This window comes from Phyllostomus hastatus, unplaced genomic scaffold (assembly GCF_019186645.2).
Source record: "Phyllostomus hastatus isolate PE091 unplaced genomic scaffold, TTU_PhHast_1.1 phas_scaffold_78, whole genome shotgun sequence".
NCBI lineage: Eukaryota > Metazoa > Chordata > Mammalia > Chiroptera > Phyllostomidae > Phyllostomus > Phyllostomus hastatus.
In genome coordinates this window covers 12,360,125-12,386,471 of record NW_025334041.1, presented here as the reverse complement: position 1 = coordinate 12,386,471, position 26,347 = coordinate 12,360,125, and the positions used below count along the sequence as shown (strand labels likewise).

The window sequence follows — 26,347 nt, the reverse complement described above, 5'->3', positions numbered from 1 at the left end:
CTCAGTTCTGATGCCCATCTTTCTATTTTAGGTGGGTGCTTAAAACTACAAGTGAAATAAGCTAATAAACAATTAATTTTATGTTACATAACAGATACTGAAGTATACAAACGCTAAACCATGCTTGACAATGTAGAGTAAAAGGCATTCCTACTGATCCAATTTCAAGTAAGAAAAATGCAAGCCGTAAAAGGCCTCTGCTTATAGTTGGACAATATTCCTCCAAGACAACGCCACACACACAGGAAGGAGGAGTGTAGGAGGCAGAAGTGGTGGACATATGGGGTGTGCACAGAACTTCTGGTTAATGGAAGTTCCAAGATGGATAAATAAAAAATGATGTGTGAGTTCGTGGAAAAAACTGTAAGGCAAGTCAATTTTTTAATTAAAAAATTATGTAGCATAAACAATGCTAATGAGCCAAAAGTCCCATGAGATTAGGACTGTATCTGCTTCACTTTAACATTCTGTTCACTTTTCATAAGTGTGCCTCCGCTCGAAATACCTCAAGCAGAACCTCTCTCGTAAAATAGAATTTTGAAGATTTTCTTTGTCCTTGGTCTTAATAGCTCATGATTTACTACATTTAAAAATTTTTTTTTAAATTTATTTTTAGAGAGCGGGGAAGGAAGGAGAAAGAGAAGGAGAGAAACATCAGTGTGTGGTTGCCCCTCATGTGCCCTGGTCCACACCCCAGGCATGTACCTAGACTAGGAATTCAACCAGCAACCCTGATTCAAAGGCCCGCGCTCAATCCACTGAGCTACGCCAGCCGGGGCTCATTTACTACCTAAGTTGTCAATCTGATGACATTAAAAATCAGAAAGTCCCCAAATCCTTAAATCAATCACCAGATAATAAATACCTGGAAGTTCTTCATAAATTTCATCATCAATCGGCGGTTGAGCGCCGGCCGGTGCGCTGCTGGCTGGTAGAGGGTGATCCACATCATCATATAGCTCTTCTCTTTCATCCTCCTCCTCAGGGATAATATCAGATCCCATATCTACAAACCACATTTCAGGAAGGGAATTTGTCAAAGACACAAAAGAGGTCTGCAAACCCCTACATTCTAATTTTATGCAGCCCTACAAAGTCACAGGGTTATTATATGCTACATCCTTAACCTCAAACATTTTTAAAAATTATTGTTGCATAAATATGTGAATTGCAAAGTTGCCCATTGGAACTTAAAGAATAGTTCCATAAATCTGAAGTCAGTGGTCTATACTGATACCACTCATACTCTCTTGGTCATTCTCACAGAAATTCAGTAAGCTTTTGATATATGAAAATCTGAATCATTCAGTTATTCATCATTTAAAGATTGCAATAACTCGTTCAATTGACTGGTCTTACCTTGTAATACAAATTTCAGCTGCTGTACCCATTCTTCGGCATCTTTGGGAGAGGCTGCTGTGAACTAATAAAAAAACAAACGATAACAAGAAAAATCACCACAGTAGAAATGAAAGGTATGTCGCATCCTTATCATTTCTTTAAGACCATTAGTAATTCTTCTCATGTCTAGTACTACTTTTCTTGCAAGGATGCTTCTTATAATGTACAGTTAATTTTGACAAATTTACGTAATTGAAGCAGAGGATGATGGATTTGAAACTCTGATCAGCAGCTGGCAGCTGTGCAGGAAAAAAAGCTGCTTCTCTTCATCAATGTCAGAGACAGGACTGATGAACAAAATTTGCCCTTGACAATTAGAAGACACCCATGAATTTCTTTAGACTGCCGGGTACAGTTTTCTTAAAAATGTTCTTGTCAGATTCCAACACACTATCTGACAACTTAATTAACTGGCTTTCAACTGCAATCTCAGATATTTAAAACTTATTAAACATACATTCCATATTGATGCTCTCTGATAGCTCTTAAATTGCAGAGCTGATACGTGCCTTCCACCTTCATTTTCTCCCACAAACCTAAGCACTACAATATGCATTAACACTCTGATATTTTTCTTTTGATAATTTTATTCTTTCCACTATGTAATTCTTTTAAGAAATCACACAGTTCTATTAAAACAGACATAAAATGAAACATGTGAAGTAACTGATAAATTACACACTCACTTGTTCTCTTTCAAGATTATCACTTGAACCAATCTGAATTTTTTTAAATGTATTACCTCTTCTATAAATGTTCAGTGTATAAAAACCAGTATTTTTTTATTATTAACGTGTCAGGGAGAGTTGTTTTAACAAAACGTTAATGTCTTTATAAATGAAATCAGAACACTTTATCAACTTAATTTCAAAACAACATAAAAACTCGAACCTGATAGACACGTTTGTCAGGGGCAGAGATTTCAAAACAGCAGTCCTTCTTTGCATCCTTCCTGAGAGTGCTATTCATCCTGACACTGTAGCCATCTATCGCAAATTCACCTTTCTGCTGTTTGTCTGGTGAAGATAGAATGAAAGGCAGAATTTCATTTATCATTGTACAAATGCCCAGTCAATTATCTTTTATTTCTATTTTCTTTGTCAAATTCTTGAAAAGAGTAGTTTTTGACCATACTGTTTTCACAATGTGTTTAAATAATGTTTCTAGATACCACTTTTAATTCTGAAAGTACAGAGGTATTTGGGATGGGTGGGCTTTAAAAGGCTGCAGAGGGAACCAGCAGAGGAGGTCTGCGGGCAGCGGCCTTATTCAGGGGGATGAGTGAAAACAAGACACTTTCATGTCGGAAAAAATTCAGGAACTGGAATTCAAACCTTGCTAGACAAGCCCACTGCAAATCTGCGGTTCTTGCGGGCTTAGTAAGTCCGTGGGAAAACCTGACTGGATGAGAAACCGCTGGGCTGTATCGACCGCTCTCTCTTCTCATCACCCACCCCCCCAGGCCCACCCCCTACCCCAAAGCCTCTAAAATGCAATCTGACTTTTAAAGAATCCCAAACTGATATGAATTGAAGTCTAAACTTAAGAAGCAAAACAGAACAAGAGAAAATTAATTATTAAAAGATGTGAGAGGAAAACCAAGTATTTGGATGGAGAGGAGTGGTAAAGCAAGTACAAAAGCATTAATTACCAAAACCAAACCCCCCAAAAAGGTTTCTTAACAAGTCAGTGGACACTTCCAACTAGTAAAGCACATGCGAAGTGTCCAAAGAAAAGGTGAGTTGAGTTTTAGTCAGACAGTAAAGAAATATAAAGCAGGAATACAACAAAGGATTTGATACTCCAAAAAGGAAAATATAATTTCCTTTTCTACTTCACCCAGTTATGCCATTTTGACAGAAAAGCTGTACAGCTATAGTTCTATGTCATAGATTAATATACAATATTAAAATCATATGAATACTCCTCTTTATTACTAAACTTGGGGAAAATAGAGAAATGCTTCCATATCATGGGGTAATGGGCTCCCTCAGCTCAATGCACCAAGTAATATTTGTCTCCTTTTCTTAAATATACTAATTCAATGCCTGAAATAACATGTATTTTAAAAAGGTCATCAGGGTCACATCTTGTTTAAAGCATCAAATGAAAAAAATCTGAGTGAGCAATTCCTGACAAATCTGGATATTCTAATCATATTTAGCCATAATTTACATCTCTTTGCATGATTGAATAAATAATTCAAATTCAAAAATTTAAAGTTTGCTTTGTGGAAACAATCTATAATGAACTGTATGAGGTACAGAAAAATTATAAAAATTAGCATGGCATTTCCCAAAGTATGCTTTGAGATATGGATAGGCTTCCATGATCAAATTAGTTTGGGAAATTCTAAATTAAACAGGTTTTGTTAGTGCAAACCTTCTTGAGGTCTTAATATATTTACACATTAATTGACTTTTTCTAAGAAAGACTTAGTATGCAGCATTTCCCAAAATTACTTGTCTGTGGAACCCTTTTTCTTTTTTTTTAAGATCTATTTATTTTTAGAGAGAGGGGAAGGAAGAGAGAAAAACATTGATGTGAGAGAGAAATATCATTCGGTTGTCCTGCATATGCACCCAAACTGGGGACCAAACCCACAACCCAGGCATGTGCCCTGAACAGGAATCGAATTGGCAACCTTTTGCTTTGCAGGACAGTGCCCAACCAACTGAACCATGCTGGTCAGGGCCATGGAACCCTTCTTCAGAGAACAGTTCATGGAACTGGTACTCCTGGGACATATTTTGCAAAATACCTAACTAGTACAATAATATTGGTGAACAGGCATAACAATAAAAAAAGGTTATGCACAGTTGGTTCTATTATGCACAGAATAATAAATGGCTAAGCACAGTTGGTTCTTTTAAAATTCTCAAAGATGACTGTCATTCTTTCCCTCATTCAATAAATTTAGACTGAGCACTTAAAACAGGTGAGGGAGCATTGCAGGTTCAGTGAGACAAAAGCTGGTAACAACTCACCAGACCTTTCCTATCTTCTCATCGAAACACACACCCATGACACAAAGTGCTCCCAGTACATTAGGCAATGATCCACTAGATTGCAAAAGGCTTTAATTTTCACTACAAGATACAGAAATAGTCAAAAGCAAAATATCAAAGCTATCCTGGACAATTTTGAGAGATTTCCCTAAACTCACCAGCAAAAGAGCAGGGCTTTCAAGGGCCAGACGGAGAAAGGTGGCTCTCCTGCTTCACGAGGGCTCCACCCGCGTGGTTGCCTGACCTAAGCCCATGCTTTCTCCCTCAAGTTCTCAGCAATGGAACATGAGTGGGGATGGAAATGCATTAGGATTGGGTGTTCGAATCTGGAGATGTAAAATCAGCACTAGAAACACTGAGTGTGGACGAGCTACGGGGAGCAGGATATCTTCCCATGGCAGATTAACTAGGAGTAAGACAACCACCCGGGCAGCCAAATTAGGTGATCCCTCCTCAGACTAACAGATCCACTTCAGACAAAAATGCCCAGGTACAGGCTGTGGGACCAGGTGTCAGATCTTGGGTTAGAGTCTCATAGCAGGATGGAAGCAGCCTCCAGTCAGATGGACCACAGAGAAACCACTAATCCAATGCAGAAGCATCCCAGATTACAGAGCCAAGGCTCTTTGTCCAAGGATAAGAGGAAAAGCAAAACAAACAAACAAAACAAAACCCCAAAACAAAATAACCAGAGGTGCCATAAACATGTAACGTAACACAAAAACATAACAGAGCACTCGAGGTGTTGCAAGCTGGAGCAAACTACAAGACACAGAAATAAATACTAGGCAATTGCTTTGTGTTCTTTAAAAATGAAAAAAAAATTGATTCTGAAAGAGATGAAAGGTGAAACAATGTAATATAAAACAATAAAAGAAATGACTGAGACTGGTAGAAATTGAAATGGAGCTGCTCAAATAATGGAAAAATACTGTACAAGGAAATGGAAAATGGAGCAGCAAAACAAGTGCTATACTAAATTGATAAAAAGTTGAAAATTTTGAACATTGTTGAAAAATCAGAGCAGATATACTTTTAAAAACTCCCTTGGTAGGTGGGGAGGGGGGAGAGGAAGGAGGAAAAGAGGCCAAAGAGAGTAGGATGTGTATGGAAGGCTGACAAAAATACCAAACAAAAAATGGGTGTCCTAGAAGAATGGTAACAAAGAAGCGCCAATAATCGAATATATAACAGCAGAGAATCTCCTGCCAAAGAATGACTGAAGTCTACAAAACAAAACATGTTGTTTAACCAAGTAAAAATAATTTGAAAAACTAGTACTTAGACCTATTCAGCTGGTTGTTGAGAATTAAATGATAAATAATCCTATAAATATCCACGTGGGGGCAGGAGTATGGTACCAGAAAGGCTGAAGGAAATGAAGGGACAGTCATCATTCTTTCTCAATAGCTTCCGCAAATCCATGACCATAAAGTAGCCACATTCCCAGTTTGGAGACAGGACACTCAGGACATGAAATGGACAAAATACAGCTACGATAAGAGTCTGCTCTTCTCCCTTCACATCAGCATCTCTTCTAGGCAGAGGAAAAGAAGAAACCCTAACATTCTATGGCAATCCCCGATAATTTACATATAAGCTAGGTCTGTAGTGCCTCCAGGGGTAGTTTCAAGGCCACCTGTTGACCTGAGAAAGATTATTAAAAACAGGAACATGTTAATCACGCGAGGAATAAGGTCATATAGGTCATCTACCCAGAACTGTAAAAGACTAATAAAATATTATATTTGAGGGAACTTCCCAAACAGCAGAAGCTTATTCTTTTAAGTGCCAAAACTCTAAAATGTCAGTCATTATAATGGAAATCTTTCTGAAATAGATATTTTTCTAACTTCTCAAACGATTCTTTTAAACACAGTTGAACATTTTCTTCACGATCTAGTAATATTAATTCAAGTATCAGTTTTTACATTGTTATAACACACTGACGCCCTCAAGATTTTTGAGGTGTCCGTCCCTCCATTAAATTTCCCTCAGCTTCTCTTTCACACTTTCACCTTGCCCGTGTCATGCTGCCCGTACTCAATGTCTGCAGAACTGAAGGCTGCCAGGAGAAACCCAGATAATGAAATCCATTAAATCAGTAACTTAATTTTACACAATTCTAATTCAGTAGGCTCAAGGTAAAAAGCAGTTGGGTCTGATCTCTTATGAAACAAAATGCGTAAGGTTAATGATAGCTATTTCCTTCTCTGTTTCCCACTGGCTTTTAGGTTCGCAGCTGTGTTCTGGGGTTTTCAAGTGCCGAAGGGACCACTGACATTTACCGAGCCCCCCCTTCTATATGCCAGGAATTTAATGTAGCACATCTCACATATACCTTGTAATCATTCTAAGAGAGAGAGTATTCATTATATTCCTAGAACTGATGGGAAAACACCTGAAAATAACCAACCCGCTCACGGCCATACAACCAGTAAGCTGTAAAAGCCAGGGCCCTAACGTAAGTCTGATTCCAAAGCCTTGCTTATTCAACCATTTCACACTGACTCCCAGAAAGGTGTTTCTCAAGGTCCATTTTAAGAATCACCTATGGTAGAATCATCTTGGATGCCTGTTAAAAATACAGAAACGACTACCACTCTGCACTTGCTATATAGGAATCCTAGAGGTAGGTTCAGGAAACCAAATTTTTAGCAAGCACCCCAGGTGATTTTAATACACATTTAATGTCGGAAGAACAACTGCCCTAAGGTATGGAGCTCTGAAGTCTCGGTAGAGAAGGTAAATGTTAGCTCTCATCTCCTCCTGCAACGTGGGTCCAACCTTCTCAGCCGGCTCGAGGGGCCCCTCTGCATTTGCCTGCCCCTCGCACTGCCGTGCGGGGCTGTGCTCTAAATCCTGGTCCTTTCCCACTTCCAGTTTTTGCTGGGCAACCGCACCTGATTCCAAAGATTAAATCCCTATCAATATGCTTGCAACTCATAACTCCCATTTGAGTTCAGCTTCAGAATTGTACACCCAGGTCCTCATCTGCTCACTACACGTCTTATCCCTTGAATACCCTGCGGCTGCAGTGAATATAACATGCGCACAGCGGAGGTCATCTTACCCTGCTTCCCCAACGCCTGTGAGCTTTCTTTTCTGCCCTCCTCAGGAACAGACACCTCAATGAGCTGAGCCCCCAGAACAGAACACGAAACATTCTCTGTGTCTCCCTTTCCTCCGTCAGTTGTCCCCATGCTCTCTCCCTGCACCCCGCTACCTCCTACCAAAAGCCAATCAGCTCTGTTTTTCTTGCTAATGTGCTTACTTTTCCTCCTCTTTTTGAGGAAGATTTTCTTTCTTTCTTTTTAGAGAAAGGGGAAGGGAGGGAGAAAAAGAGGGAGAGAAATATAGATATGTGAGAGAAACCCTGATTGGTTGCCTCTTGCATGCGCCTAACCGGGAATCACAACCCCAACTGGATCGCAACCCAGGCAGATGCCCTGACCGGGAATCAAACTTATGACCTTTCAGTTCGCAGGACAATGGCCAAGCCACTGAGCCACACCAGTCAGGACTACTTTTTCTCTTCCTTACTGGCTACTACTTTCCCACCATTTAAAACTACAGTACAAATATAACAACTAAATAATTCCAAATCATGATGCACCCCTGTAAGTAGTGGGCATTTGTGATCTGAAGATCCCCAGAATCCAAATAGCTTTCCTATTTTAGTTTTGGGACTGTCGGGGGGCATAGCCAACTTCCCACCACAGATGCCAGAGGGAGTAGATTTGCCCTGATCCAATCAGCCAAACAGATACTCCAGCTTAGGGCCTAAACCTGAGCTGAGTAACAAAAGAATCAGAGGAGAGCTCAGGACCCATTGGCAGGGCACCGGAATCACCGACTGGTGTCGGTGCGCACGGGCAGCACCACAGGGCCAGCGGTGCGTCTGCCTGGGGCCACGTATGGGGCTGAGTCCTTGCCTGCTTTCCGAGCCTGGCTGGTCAGCCTACCCATCAATGCTGTTTGGGAGCTGACATTCTGCCAGTAAATCTCCCTGTCTATGGAGTTCAACAGAGTTGGCTTCTGTTGTTTATACTGAGAATGCTAGCCTGGTACAAACAGCTAGCAAACAGAAAGATACGCAATGTATTCAGAAATTTTCAATGTCTGCTTCTTATATTTAAAGCCTTTCTTCTTATTGAATAAACCAATATTATTTCTAATAAGTATTAGTGCTCATTTAATTAGCAGGCAAGAAGAAAATACTCACTTTAATACTAAACCCTTCTAGTAAATTTTATCTCACTGATCAACAAGTTGTTCTGGGCTTTCAGTTTAAGACATATGAACATTTACCTTGTTTTTACAGCTTGAAGAAGCATAGCTGTTGATACTAATTTAGAAATACACTTCTCTTGTTTTGAGTTATACTGTGAGGAAATACCAAGCTATGACTATTTTAAGTGAAAAATACTATATACTGCATCAATTTTTATTTAAGGATCCAAGAGATGGCCCTGAATAATAAACACAGGCAATATTTATGAATCTAAAGGGAAGTATTTTAGTTAGAATTAAAGTTTTTGCTCCTATGATTGGACAGAGGAAATTTTAGGCACTTTCAAACTTTTTTTTTAATTTAAAATAAAAATCAAGTGGTTTTTGTATACAGCCACACATTTTCAACAGCAGATATAGTTAAGATTAAAAAACAAGGTAGATCCGTAGATGAGTGGATAGAAAAGCTGTAGTACGTTTACACAATGGAACACTACACAGCTACAAAAAAGAAGGAAATCCTACCTTCTGAGACAGCATGGATGGACCTGGAGATTAGTACTAAGTGAAATAAGCCAGTCAGAGAAAGAAAAGTACCATGTGACCTCACTTACATGTGGGATCTAAAGAACAAAATAAACTGCGGACAAAATAGAAACAGAGGCGCGGACACATGGAACGGACTGACAGCTGCCAGAGGGGAAGCAGGGGACTGGGAAAAAGAAGGTGAGGAGATCAGCCAAAGGCGACACACGCATGACCCACAGACACAGAGAACAGTGTGGTGACAGCCAGAGGGCAGGGGCGCAGGGAGTGGGTGGAGGTGTACAAAGGGGAGCAAAGGGGGACAGCTGTAATAGTGTCAACAATAAAAATAAAGTTAAAAAATAAAACTAACAGATAAAATGGTTTTTTACTGCAATTTAAAATAAACATCTGCCCTGGCTGGCATAGCTCAGTGGATTGAGCGCAGGCTGCGAACCAAAGTGTCGCAGGTTCGATTCCCAGTCAGGGCACATGCCTGGGTTGCAGGCCATGACCCCCAGCAACCTCGCATTGATGATTCTCTCTCTCTTTCTCCCTCCCCACTTCTCTCTCTAAAAATAAATAAATAAAAAATCTTTAAAAAAAATAAACATCCAATCAGCTTTTCATGCCATCTACTTACCTCCAGTGCTTACACACAGTAACTGGCCCTCAGACAGGAAGGGCCAAACTCGTGACGTGAAACAGCCTGCCCCCACCCCTTCCTGGCTCACAGCCGTCACTCACCTACTGCCCTGTGAGCCGGCTCTCGCATATCATAATGTTTTATGGGTCCTCTGTGCCCACTCCTGTGAGCGAATGTATTATGCCACTTTGTATTAATAATACTTGCCACATAGGTTTTCAAAGAAGGACTGCTGGTAGGGATGTTGCTTTATCCATTTATATATACACAGATAGATAAAGCAACATCCATATATCTATATCTATATAATAGTTATAGCAGTGCACAGTTTGATTTAAAATACATCTACCTTCAATCTCTACATATCTTCAACCTATATATGGGTGTAGATGTATTTTAAATCAAATTGTGCTGTATTTTATTGCAAACCAACATGATCTGTCATCATCAGACCCTTCACAAGCCTTAGTTTGCATCTGAGCAATTCTACATGTTGATGAAATCCTACTAAATAGCAGATGTACATTTTAACTTCTCTATACTGTTACAAGGTCTCTATAAAGGCAGCAAATACAGGCCTTTCATTTAACATGTATTGTGATAAACTGTAAACTTGGTATTTGTATATCAAAGGCCCCAAAACCTATAAAATTGCAATCGCTTGATAAAAAATAGAATTAAGTATCCCCCCTTTCTTAAAAAGTAACAAAAGTATTATCCTTCTTTACACAAACAAAACTATAATATAAATTTTAAAAAATGAGTTCATTGATATATATTATACCTAATCATTATACAATTATAAAATGCTGATGCCCTGACCCGGGGATATGCCTCTATCAAACGAATCAGGAAAGAAAGGCAAGCTTTTATGGCTATTACTTAAGTTGCTGTTATAAAACAACAGAGCTTCCAACTGTACAAACACTCTGTTCTTTAACAATATTTTTAAAATATTCAATGAGGACTATGATGCTATTTCAGCATCAAAAGGCACTTTTTCATTTTCATCCAGACTGAATAGATATATCCTATTTTTCCTACCAGTGGTGAGGCTGCAGAGGAGAGAGCAGAGGTCAATTTCAATGAAAAATTGTATTGCCTTACCAACCTAAAAGTTTTATTTAAATTATCTGTATTAAGCCCAATTTTCTAATGACTTTTATTATATATTAAAAAGATACAACACTGAAAAAATTACAGCCCCCTGATGTAATCAATGACTTCTGACATACATTTAGGATGATCTGATAGGACCAAGGCTGCCTACGGCTGCCACGCACTGGATGGTGCTAAGGTTTCCTCTAACTGGAGAATGGCAGTAAGGACAGCAGAACCTCTGGAGTAGGAAGAAAAGAGAATACTACAAAGTAACCTCTCCCCTTGCAGAAGCGGGGAGAGATAAGAAAGGTCCACAATGCTGATTCGAGGTCATAGGGAGGTTAAAAAGAAAAAGGGGAAAGCAAAATGAAACGTGAGTTTGGAACAGGCCCCCACGGGCGCCGCCCTCACAGGCAGGCTGTCCGAGGGGCTGACGGTAACTGAGCTGCGGGAAGAGCGTGCAGTGCAGCCGGAGAGGTCCGCCCTGACCTGCGATGGGGCCTCCCAGCAGCAGGCCCGCGACGGCCTTTCTGGCTCCACTAGTCCAGTATCCCCCTGAACAATCAATCCTGTGGACCCAGCCTCTGCCCATTGTAATCCACCCTCCGTGATGCCATTACACTGACTTCCTAAAAACTAACTCTGGCCATTAAGCCCTGTTCTTAATCAGATCCTAGCCCACTCCTTTGGCCTCATGGGTCCCCTCCCCCTCACTTCATTATGCTCAGTCTTGAGTCAGCTTTGATCTCATCCAAGGCTTTTTGCTAGTCAGAATCTCTGCTGTCCCCCTGCCTGGAACACCCATTTTACCTCTCGTCACCCGGCAAACTCCCCCTCATTATTTAAGACCCAGTGTCCTCTCCACTTGGAAGTATTCCCTAACTCCCCTGGGCAGTTGGCCACCCCTCCTTTGTGATCCAAAGATATTTTATTTAAATCACTTACTATGCCTGGTGGAAATGATTGGTTTATCCACCCAGCCCCCACCTGCAATCCTACAACTTCCTCTCTTCTTCTTACTTAAACTGTGAGTACCTCTAAAGCAGGATTATCTTTGGATTCCCAGGGCCTAGTATCCAATAGATGTTTAGCAAATAAAAATAAATAAATGAATGAATGAGTAAATGAATGACTACCTTGAAGGCAGTCTCAGCATCTAGAACCAAACAAGTTTGATGAATGAGAGTCAAACAATCAAAGGAAGAGGAAGGAGATGAAAGGATGGATGTAATTTTATGAAGTGAAAAAATATGTACTCTCTCTATATTTATTACTTAAGGGCCCCAAATGGCCATGAATAATAAATACAGATAATATTTATGGGTGCAAAGGTAAGTGCATTATTTACCCCAGAGGCTGGAACTACTCTTTGTAAGCCATTACTGTCTTGATGGGTCAAAATGGTTTTTGGCACACACAGAATGTTAGAAAATATGAACTATGTTATCTGTCAAACAGTAACAAAGTACAGTTTAACCTAGTAAGTGGTATCAACTCCTTCTGTGCCTCTATAATCCATTTATCTAAATCCCACTCAGTTGGAGGATTATAGTTCTCATATATCTAAATAGCTTTCAAAAGTTTAGGTAAATGGTTCACACATAAGGTAAATAAGACTGCACGAATTAGTTATCCAATTTCGCAAAAGAAAATAAAAATTTCATGTGACACATAAATTTTCCTGGAAAGAAAGAGATACAAAGGAAGGAAATTAAGATCATGACAAGCAAGCAATTAAAACTGTCTAAAGATATATTTTCCCCCACGTCCCTAAAAGGAGAGCTGGCCGAGAATTCCAAAGGAAGCAGCAGCCACGGAGAAAAGAAGCCCTAAAAGCAGATATGAAATCTCCATGGAAAGAGGAGGCTTTATAGTAACAGATCAGAAAGAGTTTAAAGAAATATAAACCAGACCTTAACATGTCACATAAAGAACAAATGCTAGAATGGTAATTTTTAAATAGCCGTTGGTGGCAGAGTTGGCTAAATGGATCACTAAGCAGTTAAAACACAAACTGCAAGGAGTTTGTAACTAAAAGGTCTCATCAAGTAAGACTAGAAATGGGAATGTAACAAATCAACATCCCCCAAAAGCTCCTAGAAGTTATTTAGTGAGTATCACTTTGAAATAGATACAAACACTGATAAGGTTTCTGGAAAACTCTCGCTAATCGTTGACCTAACAGTGGGTACGCCAGTTGGGACTGGGAGTGGAGGAAACAGACATTAGCAAGCACTGATTCTTAAAGAAATCGGAAACGGAAACGAGAAGCCTAACTGAATAAAAGTCACAAGGTTTTAAAACCTCCTTCCTCTGATCTTATGAAATTGAGGATATTTCTTTACAGAAAAGTAAGATCTTCATCTCAGTTCACAAAGCAGTACAAAATTAGATTTCTGTAATAGCAACACATACTAATGACCTGTGAAAATTCTAACTGAACTTGGACTCTAAATTTCCAGACAAAATCACCTACTTACCCTTAGCAGAAGAAAGAAGGCTACCTGATTATGGTTGTTTATAGTTTACACTTCGCCGATACCATTATTACATTTGAACATACTGTAAATTAGTGACAGAATACAAGCTACCAAATGGCCAAAACGCCAGATCAACTCCCAGCATCATGCATGTTTTTCAGGTCTATGTGAAACACACTCAACGTATCTACCCAAGTTTATAAGAAAAAAAAAACCCCTAAAATCTGCAAATAATGTCAAATAAAACATAAATGTCCAAACAACAACTGATAAGTAACAATACTGATAAGAATTCCACAGGAGAGCTTAGATTCTGTGATATTGAACTTGTATGTCTTTTTTCTCTTTAAGTGTCCTTTAAGGACATGAATGCTAGTTATTTCTATATCTCACTTACTTTACAATATGTAACTTCTGACCTTTTCCTAGAAAAAAATCAAAACTAAAAAAGCTTACATCCTTTAAAGTTCAATATTTTACAATGACTTTATTTGTTCAAATAATGAACTGAAAATTATATGAACTATGACTAAGAGATTTGTTAGTTAGCAAATGGAATTAATTATAAAATATATCTCATTGTTTCTAAGTTAATATAGTGACAATGAGGGTTAACAGTATGGACTCTAACCATTCTGCTTAGGTTCAAAACCCAGATCTGCCATTTACCAGCTCTGTGACCGTGAGCAACTTACTTAACCTCTCTGTTCTCAGTTTTCCAAACAGTAAAATAAGTGGGGCTAATAATACCACCTTACCACACAGAATTGTAGCTAGGCAAGATAATAGAGCTGAAGTGCCTAGACAGCCAAACTTTCACAATCCTAATGGTCTTAACTTCACAGAGATTCTGATGATAAATATTTCCTAAGGTGAAAGGCCACATAGGCAAAAGTTATTTTATCTTCTTTCCTAATTCAATAAAACATAATTGTATTAACTTTTTAGGGCATTCTAGAATTTGAAGAATTTGTCAAATAATGAAATTGAATTATACATCAGTCTTAGGCAATAATTTTTGAAGTTCTCAGTTATACTTTCTCCATCTGTCTTCAGTTTACTCTGTACCAAAAAAAGGGGGGTGAAAAACGGCTCTCACACCCTCCGGCAACAGAAGTTGAGAGGACTGAACACCAGCACTACCTTTGTCACTTCCGTAATAGTAGAACACTCCTTTACTGAGGGCGCACCACCGTTTTTGCCATTCGAACCCCAGAAAGCTGTGATCTGCAACAAAGGGGGAAAGGGTACAGTTTAGGTAACACACGTCACATGTGTAAACACAACACCATTTCTTTATTGTAAAAGGATACGGTTAGTTAATACGATTTCCAAGGTTCCTTTTTTAGCTTTACAATTCTAGGACTAATTCGTTTGTATCTCCTTTTCCAAGAGACGAAAACAAAGCTAAAAAGGATGAAGTGAAGCAGAGACGGAGCTGCTACCTTTACAGGATCGCAGCACCACTAACGTGCCTGGCAGGGACGGGCAAAACAGCGTTTGACTACACAGCCTGGAGGTAAGTGACTCTTCTGGGTCTTACTTTCTCATCTGTTATGAAAAGGAGGGGGGAGGAGTTGACCTAGATTGTTTCTGTTATCTCTTTCAGCTTTCAACTTCAACTACGAAAGCTACGAAAAGCACGTGGAATATAAATAGAAAGGCCTAGAGGGACTCCCTGAGAGATAGGCAGCATGGAAATGAAGACACTTTCTGCCCTTCATTTCCCATATCATAACACCACCTCCGTATTTCATTTCCATTACATATCGGTGTTGAAAGAGTGGGACCATATGGTCGACTCCCTATTATCAAAGCCGTGGACAGGAATGCTGAATGAATAACAGAAGATGGCAGAAAGTACGCCGGGCTCGGGCTGGACCAGAGCACAGTCAGGTCAGGCACAGGGTCACCTGCTGCTGGTGGGGTCAGATGATGGTGCGAAGTCCCGCCCCTGAGATTAGAGTCCTGGCCCTCCGACCCTCCTCTGAGAGGCAGGATACAGCTTCTGAATGATGTACAAATAACTGACGTTGATCACTAGAACCCTCACCAAATGTTTCATTCTAAAAATTATTTGGAGCTAAAAGTTACTTTTTTTGGTTTGGATAATGCCATCCAGATTTTCTCAGAGCCGTACAACTCTTCAATCACCCGAAGAGAGCACTGCTCCCACAACGCATACTGCAAGCATGTTCTATCCAAGGGTACAACCGTTTCTGGATTTTCCATTAGAATCTGACAGTTTACCTTTCCTGCGTTTCTCCAGGTAGCCGGCCTTTAAGACGAAAGGCAGGTCTTGTGCTGCAATTGGCGGAAACTGGTTTCCTGTGGGAGGCAGAGGGGCGGGGACAGTAGTGAGTGACCCATGTCAGAGAAGCCAAGCACCAGCTCTCATTCGATTCTGTGTACTTTTCATCACCCAAATTAATTAAATCCAAGTTTATTAGCTTTGTTTCAGATCCATTCCAAAGGCAAGACTAGTCCCTTTCCTCCTCCTGTAAATCTTGAAAGAAAAAGAAAGTTCTGTAGTCCTATATCTTAACATATTATGCTTCCCCAAAGCATTATATAGTAAGATTATAACTGATTTGTAAAGGGCAATACATTTCAATCTACAGTCTAAGGGAGGAACTAGGAAACCATTATAAATAAATGAAATCAATCTCTGAAAGAGAAGTTGGAGATTTCAAACAAACCATGTAAGCTTCTTCATATTTATCTCAGATTAACTCTTTAAGAATTTTGATATGTATGACTCTTACTTGCATGTCCCTCTTCTTATCAAGTAAAACATAAAATGATTTTTCACCCAAAACAAATTCTAAAAATTGTTTCTCAGAGTCCATAGCCAATATTCTCTCTTTCTCATTGTACTCACAGAGAAACTTGTCTAAATCTTTTTGCTATTTGTCCAATACCTAGGGTTTGTTTAATATAAATGTAATTATTTTAAAAAACAGAAGTTTACTGATAGTAATCCCTTTAGATACTTTAGATTTTTTAATTAAATTTATTGGGGTAACACTGGTGAAGAGCATTGCATACATTTTAGGTGTACAACTTTATAACACATCATCCCTATATTGCATATTCCATTGTGTGCTCAACACCCAAGTCTAATCTCTTTCCATCGCCATATACTTGACCCCCTTGACCCTCTTCATCCTTCCCCAAACCTCCTAGATTTTAAGTTCTTAAAGGAACCAATCATTTGTATAGCACCAGAAACATATACATGCAATACTCCTTGATGGTAGAAATTGAAAATTTGTAACACAATATTAAAAAGTGCAACTGCTCTTTAAAAAACATGAATTCTCATATTGTTTAGACCTCATATCACTCTGCCTGCAATAATCAATAGCATGCCACCATTTAAGAAGATTCAAGCCGATTCAAAGAATGAAGGCTATAAAAATGCAGGTATAATGATATAGGAAGGCTAATATAAACCCACCTGGTAGGCAACAGAAAAGAGCTGCCAAACATTCGTCAAACACCACAATTCCATCATCTCACCATGGGAAACTACGCAACACAGCCAATCACCCAACACGCCAACAAATTCTCAATGACATGATCAGCTCCGTTTCACTACCAAAATTCATGCCCTTGTCCCAAAAATAAGTTTAGCTCTAAACCTTAACCCTTTGGCACACAGCAGGCATTCAAAAATGTTAGCTTTTATTAATTGTTACAATAAATATCATTATGTGTTAGTGTAACTGTAACTATTAATTTGAATGAATAGATGCCAATGTATACTTAAGACTAATGTCACTTAGAGAAATTTAATGAGAGAAAAAAAGATTAGGTTACTGAACAAGTTGAGCATTGTAGTTACTGTATTTTATTACTATTTTTGTTTGTTTCAAAAATCGATGTCAGAAACATTGATCAGCCGCCTCTCGCACATGCCCCAACTGGGGATCAAACCCACACACCAGACATACGGCCCAACCGGGAATCGAACCTACAACCCCACCTGGCCTATGGGACGATGCTCCAACCAACTGAGCCATATTGGTCAGGGCAGCATTGTAGTTACTTTTTCCTTTTAGTTAGGTGAAAGTAGTTGATGGAGAAATTACTCCATTTCCAACTATTACTCCAACTATTAGTAGTTGATGGAGTAGCTGAAGGGAAGAAAAAGAATTAACCTGCATTATACAGCAGCCTTAGTATTTGTCTGTTTCTATTGCAGGCGAATACTAAATGGGCTTGCTTAAGTGGCCACAAGATTTCGGTACCCTAAAGAAATAAGGAAATACTGACAAAAGACTAGTTTCCTTCTTATAATATGAATGTGCATTGCTTATATAATCATCCTACTTTTCTAAAGCAGCTCGACATATTAAACACTGAAAATAACGCCCTGCAGGAGTAGGCAAGGAATGGGTGTTCTTCCAGTTCACAGTTTGGGGATCTGAAACAAGCACAAGGTGAGAAGGTCACAGTAAATTGAAATAAGCACTATCAAGTGCCTACTACTATATTCCTAGCAGTGCAGGAAGGGGAAAGGCAGTAGTGGAATCCAAAATTTCTTATCGTTAGGTTGGTATTTTATGCACAGGGACACTGGTTTTAAAAGATAATTCAAGCGTTCTAGAACATCTTGAAACTTTTGCCTTAAAAACAAACCGTGTATATAATGGATATAGTCTATCAGCAAGCTAAAGGAATAAATTGTAGAATCTGAAAAATGGAGAAGAGTTCCATTACTTTCAATATTTCATGTACTATAATTTTGTATAAAGGTAGAAAAATGCTTTCTGTTTTGTTTCCTATATATTTCCAGATGATGTGTAGTCGCTTGTAAACATTACTGGCAGAAGGGTACACTGGGTACTTAGATCTAGAAAACAATCTATGAATGAACTTCAGTTCCCAGAGCTCCTACTTACTCAGGACTCATTATTCCACAAGTGCAACTTAATTATACTTTACTTCACATTTGCACACACCAACTTACATGCCATTTTCCCTGTTTCTAGAGACTAACAGATACAAAGACAGAGTTGCTGACACTTTTTTCTTATTATTCTAAAAAGTTTTAAGTGCAAAAATTCACTCATACCCTTGCATAGTTGCAAAACAATACAACACACACACACACACACACACACACACACACACACACACACACTATGTCCTAATGGGGGAGAGAAACCTAAACATAATTAATGTAAATATTAAATGAAATGGTCTCATGATATAACAGATACCTAGAGTCTTAGTTTTACATTAATACTGAATTCAAGACACATGGTACAGGTTAAAGAGGTCTGTAATAAAATCCCAGTTCTACAAATTTGTGACCTTCAGCGGGTCACTAAGCCTCTCTGGGTATCAGTTTCTTCATCTAAAACTTGAAGAAATTAGGTTATATAATCTCTAAGGCCTCCCTAATGCTAGGAGTCCATGAAATATATCCACACTAATATTTTTCTTGTATTTTCATGAACAAATGGCCAAGATCCAAGATGGAGTCAACTTTCAAAGATATGAAATGTGGAAACTGTTCACAACACATTTTTTTGTACAGCAACTGATAACTTCCTTTAGATCTAGCATAGACTTGTTTTGTCATTTTAAAGGCTTACTAACAAAATAATTAATAAATAAAGGTTTACTTTCTAGCTAGAATCTTGGTCCAGAATATCTATAAAGAAAATAAATACATAAATTAAATATTTTTATATTCTATTAATTCTCGCCTCCACGTGGAAAATTTGGAACTTCTAATCTTTTTAACAGTTTTTTTAGTGGCAAAGAGGAAATTATTACTTTCAATGGACATATGAAACAATAGCCTACAAGAAAAAAATCACTATAATCAGTACAAATTACTAATTATGTTACTTCAGCACAGTCCTTTCACAGAGCTGATTTTCTCACTTACACTATTACTCTCTTCAGAAAGGATTAACCAATGAATATACTGACTAGTACTGGTGATGTCTAGTGTTATCATAGTATGTCCTTTCAAAATAAAAGGCTCATAGCATGCTTAGACACAAAGACGGTCAATTTCTAATTAGTAGGACCACAAAATCCCCAGGGGGGTTAGCACTGGGGACAGGGCTTTAAACACTAATACAGTGACCCATGTAATGACACTGGGGGCAAAAGCAGGGGCTGCAGCTGACAGGTTTGCCATCTGTTAGCCTCTCCTCTCTCTGCAAAGCGGCAAGTCACTTTGAAAGCCACCAAGATAAAAATGAGTAATATTAGGGTAATTCAAGTTTGTCTTTATTAGCTTTACTTCTTGAAATGGAAATTCCTATGGCCTCATGGGAGTTCCAATGTCTTCAAATGGGACTATCTGAAACCACAGAAGACACTTGCTATTTATATTACAGCTGTGTGCATGCAGGAAATGCTTCACAAACACGGTCCAAGGATATATTGAGGGTACATTCACAGTCCATTCAAAAGCTTCTAATTTGTATCAAAAATATATACATATATATATAATTATGGTAGCAACCATAACTATATTTTCATGAAAGTCCACCAAAATATGTAAAATTCAAATGGTGATAATAGAACAATTAAGAGAATAATTAAGAATCAGAATTAAGACAAATCTGAGATCAAGTGTGTTCATCAATATCCACTAAAATAACAATCAAAAAGCCACACATCAAAAGTAGAGTTATAGTATCCTTCTCATTCACTTAAAACTGCTTCTCTTACCTTAGAGTATGTTTAAATGTATGACCAGAATTTGAACAACCTACCGTATTTTTCGGACTATAAGACGCATTCGCCCCAAATTTGGGAGGGAAATGGGGGTGCATCTTATAGTCCAAATGTAGCTTTACATTTACATTGATGAAATATTATGTTATTTATGTTATTCAATATTTTACCACATTTTTTGCTTCAAAATTTTTTTCCTATTTTCCTCCTCTAAAACCTAGGTGTGTCTTATGGTTTGAAAAATACAGTAATTACATACCTGAAGATTGCTTTTTTTAGATAAATTTTAAATATAGGACTGCTGTCCTTAGCTCGTATACACACATAAAAAAATCTCTTTAAGATTTCTGATTCTTTGCTCTAATGAGAGTCCATAAGGTATCACATTTTATAATACATAAAAATTATTCTGTATAGAATTAAAGAATGTTTTTTATCTAAAAATTTCAGAGCTACTGATTTGTAGAAACCCCTATAAGAGTTCATCAATTATTTACAGTGATGGAAGCATATCAATATACTGAATCAATCATTCAAAAATTTGCTTTAAGAAATTTCACTCAAGACAAGGATACTATTTCATATATTTATAATATAGGGCACCCTTTACATTTTTGTATTTTGGTAAAGGCTACTTTTTAATAATAGATCATTATATTTCACAGAAAGGATTTAAATAAAGTTTTATCTTCTATATAGAATAACTTCTCAGATACTTTGTATCTGCTTCTCTCTCTTTTTCTAACGTGGCCTAACACAAATTTATTATCCTACAGTTTTGGAGGTCAGAATTCCAGAAAGCATGGCACTGGGCTACAGTCAAGATGCCAGCAGGGCTGTGTCCTTCTGGAGGATCCGGGGGAAAATCTATTTCCTTGCCCGTCTAGTTCCCAGGGGCTGGCCTATTTCATCAGCTATTGGCATCCTTCCACGCCCAAAGCCAGCAATAGCCAGCTAAGTCTTTCTCACAATGGCCCCTCTCTGCTTCTGATTCTTCTGCCTCCTTCTTCCCCATTTAAGGATTCTTGTATGCTCACTGGGCCCACCTGAATCACCCCTTATTGTAAGGTCAGCTGATTAGCAACCTTATTCCACCTACAAACTTCACATCCCCTTGCCAGGCAACAACACATTTACAGGTTCCAGGGGCCAGGATGTGGGCTTCTTTGGGGAACTATTATTGTGCCTACTGTATCCCTTATTATACATAACAAGTGGCTACTGATACATATATATGTGCATGTATCTGCCTGTATCTTAATAATCTTCTCTGAAGCAAGAGAAATTTAATTTTGCTTAGGAAAAACAATAGCCTTTTAAAAAGTCTATGATACATAAACACTGAGGAAATGAGATATAAGCTTAAAATGGAATACACTTTTCTCTTTAAGTTAAAATAAAATTCTAAATACATCAAAATTTTTACAAATACTCTAAATAATACAAAATTAAATATATATGATTATGAACTGGGGTTAATTTAATATGTTTTCTTTCACACAATAAAGTTGCCCTGATTGTGCATTTTAGAACTGTGGTTAAAACCCTGGGTGTTGGATTCAAATTGCTGCTTGACCACTAGCTGTGACTTAGACAAGTTATCAACATTTGATTTCATTAATTTCACTTTCAAATCTTTGAATGTAGGTAACAAGAGGACATATTATGGAGAGTTACTGTGAAGAGCACTTAAGATGACTCTAAGAATTGTTCTTCTTATTTTTTTTAATATGGCCACTTAAATTTGCCAAGTCCATTATTTCATACACACAGAAAAAGAAAGTTTAAAAGATAAACCACTACAATAAAATTTGAAAGTCAAATGCCTTTTAACTAAACAAATTCCTCCCAGCTATAGATATTTTAGCAAAAAAAAATCTGATGCATGAAAAAATATTTGATGTATTATATATAGTAAAATGAGTATAAATAAAAAGTAACACTTAATTCACTTATTAAATATTTTCAGATATATTATGTCCCAGGCCCCTTTCTAAATATTACCTAAATAAACAACAAAAAAGTAATCCCAACATCACTGAAACTTTGTTGAGAGTATTTAAAAAGAAATGTCAAATAATTTATGTATAAAATTTAAAGAATAACTAATAATTGATCTTATTAGTTATTGCCAAACTAAGTTTTGGCAATACCTCTTCCATATTGCCAAACTAAGTTTTTAAGCATCTTTCTTTTTAAACAAATCATCATCAAATATAAATAACAAATACACAGGAACAAATATCAGCATGGGAAATTCAGTGAAGTAATAATAACTGCAACTGCTAACACATATTAAGCCTTTACCACAAGTTAGGCATGACTTAGTCATCATTTCATTCTATTCTCACACAACTGCAAGAGGTAACCATTCTCAGCTCCAGGTAACCAACGGAAATCAAGGTCACACACAGTAAGTGATGGCGCCAGCACCCAGGTCTGACTCAGAAAGCCCATTCTCTGAAATGCTGTGTTCTGCTGTTGAAGGAGTAAGCGAATGCCTTCTACAGAAATTGTATAAAACAATATCACTGAATGACAGTTCTATGGCATTAAATTAATAACAATTATTTATAATAAATTCAATCTTAGACTCCCAATCAAGATGGTGGCATAGACAGACAAGGCTTGCCTCTTCACACAACCACATCAAATTAAGACTAAAATATCGAACAACTATCATGTATAGTAGTTCTACATAACATGTATCAAGGACACATGGAAAAAGCTAAAGTGGGTAGGTTTGAGGGTGGGAGGTAAGGATGGGTGGGGCGGGGGATGGTGAAAATGGAGACAACTATACTTGAACAACAGTGAAAGAAAAGCAGCAAGAGAAAAGAAGTTAGTCACCTACAGGGGAGTTCCCATAAGACTGTCAGCTAATTTCTCAAAAGAAACTTTGCAGGCTGGAAGGGCCTGGCAAGAAGTATTCAAAGTCATGAAAAGCAGGGACCTATAGCCGAGATTGCTCTACCCAGCTAAACTAGCATTTAGAATTGAAGGGCTGATAAAAGCTTCCTAGACAAGGAAAAACTAAAGGAGTTCATCACCACAAAACCATTACTATATGAAATGTTAAAGGGACTTATTTAAGAAAGAGAAGATCAGCCTGGCTGGTGTAGCTCAGTGGATTGAGCTCGGGCTGCGAACCAAAGTGTTGCAGGTTCAATTCCCAGTCAGGGTACATGCCTGGGTTGCAGGCCATGACCCCCAGCAACCGCACATTGATGTTTCTCTCTCTCTCTTTCTCCCTCCCTTCCCTCTCTAAAAATAAATAAATAAAATCTAAAAAAAGAAGAAGAAAAGGATTTACTGTTTAAAAAAAGAAAGAGAAGATCAAAACTATGAACAATAAAATGGCAAAAATATATATCTATCAACAACTGATTCTAAAAAAACAAACTCCGCAAACAAGAAGAACAGAGACAGAATCATGGATATGGAGAACATTATTATGGTTGCCAGATGGGAGAGGGTTGTGGGGGACTGGGTGAATAGGTGAGGGGATTAATAAATATAAATAGGTAGTTACGGAATAGCCATGGGGATATGAAATACAGTATAAGAAATGGAGTGGCCAAAGAACTTAAACGCATGACCCACAGATATGAACAATGGTGAGAGGATTGCCTGAGGGAGTAGGGGGTGCTGGGTGGAGGGGGGAAAAGGAGGAAAAATCAGGACAACTGTGATAGCATAATCAATAAAATATAATTTTTAAAAAATGAATTAAACGATAAATAAATAAAATTAATTCAATTTAAAGTTCTAGAGTGTTTCACTTTCCACAAGATTTTAGAGAACTCAATTTTGCTTCTTAAGAATGTCATTTTAAAAGACTTCTATTTTGATTTACAAACACATACATACAGACAGGGCAAATTAGTAATGGGAAACTAAATATTTATAGAAGAAACAAGAGGCTCTTTTTGCATGCAGATTCCTCTAGCAAACTACATAAAAATAAGAAATGAATATAATTCAGACTGGATTCTTTATTTCTTTTTCATTCAAGTATGTTTTATTTTTAGATAGACCAGTGATTTTTATCCTTTTTCACATCACGGAGCACATAAACTATTTACTAAAATTCTGTAGCACACCAAAAAAATATATTTTTGCCAATCTGACAGAAAAATAGGTATAATTTTGATTAATTTACAAATAATAATAATAGTAGTAGTAATTACCTACCCTTTTTCCTCCAAAATGATTTTTTAAAAAAAATCAAGGTCCTACACTTGTATATAAGGATTTCCAGTACCAAGAATTAACCAATCAGATGCAACCCTAATATGTGACATGACCAATGAAATGCAACTCTATTATATGACCTATATATTTATGGTTCAAGATGGGGCACTCACAGTGGACAGCTATTCTTGTGTTGGTGGTTATTTTCATTTGACAATCTAAAGGAAAAGAGGGCAGTGCCCTTGACTAAATAGTCATTTACTATATTTATAAAAATAATCATGGCATATGGGTTCAAAATCACTGACAAAGACCATAGGGCAAGCTTTTACTTTTTCTCTTGCAGCTGTTTCATGTTGTGGGTTTTAAGCTATAAATTTGTACAATTACTTTCAGAACATGAATGACATTTTTTTTAAGTTGTAATATTTTTTAAAGTTCATTTTTATTCACTTATTTTTCCTATTCTGGGTACAGCAAGTTTAGAGCCATTAATAATACAGGTTCATACCTGAAGTATCTGAAATAGGACAATGCAGAGTTAGAATGTATTCTACATTGTATAACATAATGAAGCATATGTTTTTGGTTTTGCCTTGAAGAGAACAGGTATATAAACAATTGCCATTCTATGAGGGCGGGAATAAAAAGAAAAAAAATGGGATTATCTTCTGGAGGGTGGGCCCCTTGTAGTCCAGGCTTCCCCGGCTAGGTGAGTGTTCTAGGGACCCATCTGTGTCAGTGCACTAGCTGGCGTTGCTGTGAGAGGCTGTGCTTGGCTTCACTGAAAAAATTTTTTAAGGCTTTTCAATGCATTTGTTCTTTTCAGGGCGGGTGATTTGCGAGCACACGTGCTCACAGCGCACTGAATGTTCAGCAATGTTTGACCCAAAACAGCATGACCCCGTGCCCCACCCTCCCTATGCACCCAATCTCGCACTGAGTGACTTTTATTTTTGTTTCCCTGGCTGAAAATAATAAAGACTCTCTACTTACAGCCCTACTCTGATTACTTGATTACTATCTTGGGGTGGATTACTAAAGAAAACGTATTCCCAAACATTTTTCATTCTTTAGTATTTATTACCTGTTTCAGTTTAGGAAGACAACTCCCCAATTTTTATTTAGATCGAAAAGCCTTTGGCATTTCCCCTCTTCTGCCATTCAAAGTGTTGTTAGTATCTTCTTAAAATACATACATGCTATGTGTTTCCTCTCTCCCCTCTCTCCCTCTCTCTCTCTCTCTCTCTCTCTCTCTCTCTCTCTCATTCATTCTCACACACATGTGCACACTCACACACTTTATCTTGCTTCCCTCTGAAACAGGTCTCTCCATAGGTCTCTTTTTTAAAACACAGGTATGACATTAATATATTCTTACCTATTATTATTATTATTATTAATTTACTAACATACTGCTTCAGTCCCCCTAAAAAGCATTTCACAGGCATCTGTACAGATACACTTGTAAGGAAATTAAAAGCAAATAGGAGAAAAGTGTGTGTATACCGAGGAAGAGAAAGCAAATACCTGTGTAGAAAAATATTGATTATGTTAAGGGAATGTGAGTGAGGGTTATAATGGGAATTCTTTGTACTATTCCTGCAACATTTCTAAAAATGACATTTCAAATTTGAAAATACGTAAGAGACAAATCACAGGAAGACTAGAAATCAGGGCAGAACGCAAAACAAGTCGGAACCACAAAGTCATTTACACTTAGCAGGGGTTGGCTAAGAACGCAGTTATAAGCTTTATAACAACGAACACGAAGCAAAAACTAATAAATTACGTGATTCATTGCCCATAAGATAAATACAGATCATTGCTCACAGAGAAATATACAACAACTATTTCTGGTTCCTGGTACTGAAATGAGAAAGAAATTTCTCCCATGTGTTCTCAATGTCCGTAATAACATTTTTACAGTAAGTAAAATCAAAGTTTATAGGGCTGTTTTGTCTAACATCACTCATATCAAGGCAACAGCATAATGCCAAAGCAAAATTCGGTCAGAGCAATTCCACAGGGTGTAAAACCAGGCAGCCCAG

General features: G+C 37.8%; 1 protein-coding gene across 2 annotated transcripts in view; it reads right to left on the bottom strand.

Moving 5' to 3' along the window:
- SKAP2 (src kinase associated phosphoprotein 2) overlaps positions 1 to 26,347 on the bottom strand; it is a 167,353-nt gene that overhangs the window by 57,359 nt on the left and 83,647 nt on the right. For both annotated transcript variants that reach the window (XM_045828490.1, XM_045828489.1), the window contains exons 5-9: positions 15,645 to 15,722; positions 14,538 to 14,621; positions 2,293 to 2,417; positions 1,360 to 1,423; positions 866 to 1,006 (exon numbers count right to left, since the gene is read on the bottom strand). In XM_045828490.1, the coding sequence (XP_045684446.1) occupies positions 866 to 1,006; positions 1,360 to 1,423; positions 2,293 to 2,370 (283 nt within the window). In that variant the 5' untranslated portion in view covers positions 2,371 to 2,417; positions 14,538 to 14,621; positions 15,645 to 15,722. The remainder of the gene's footprint in view (positions 1 to 865; positions 1,007 to 1,359; positions 1,424 to 2,292; positions 2,418 to 14,537; positions 14,622 to 15,644; positions 15,723 to 26,347) is intronic.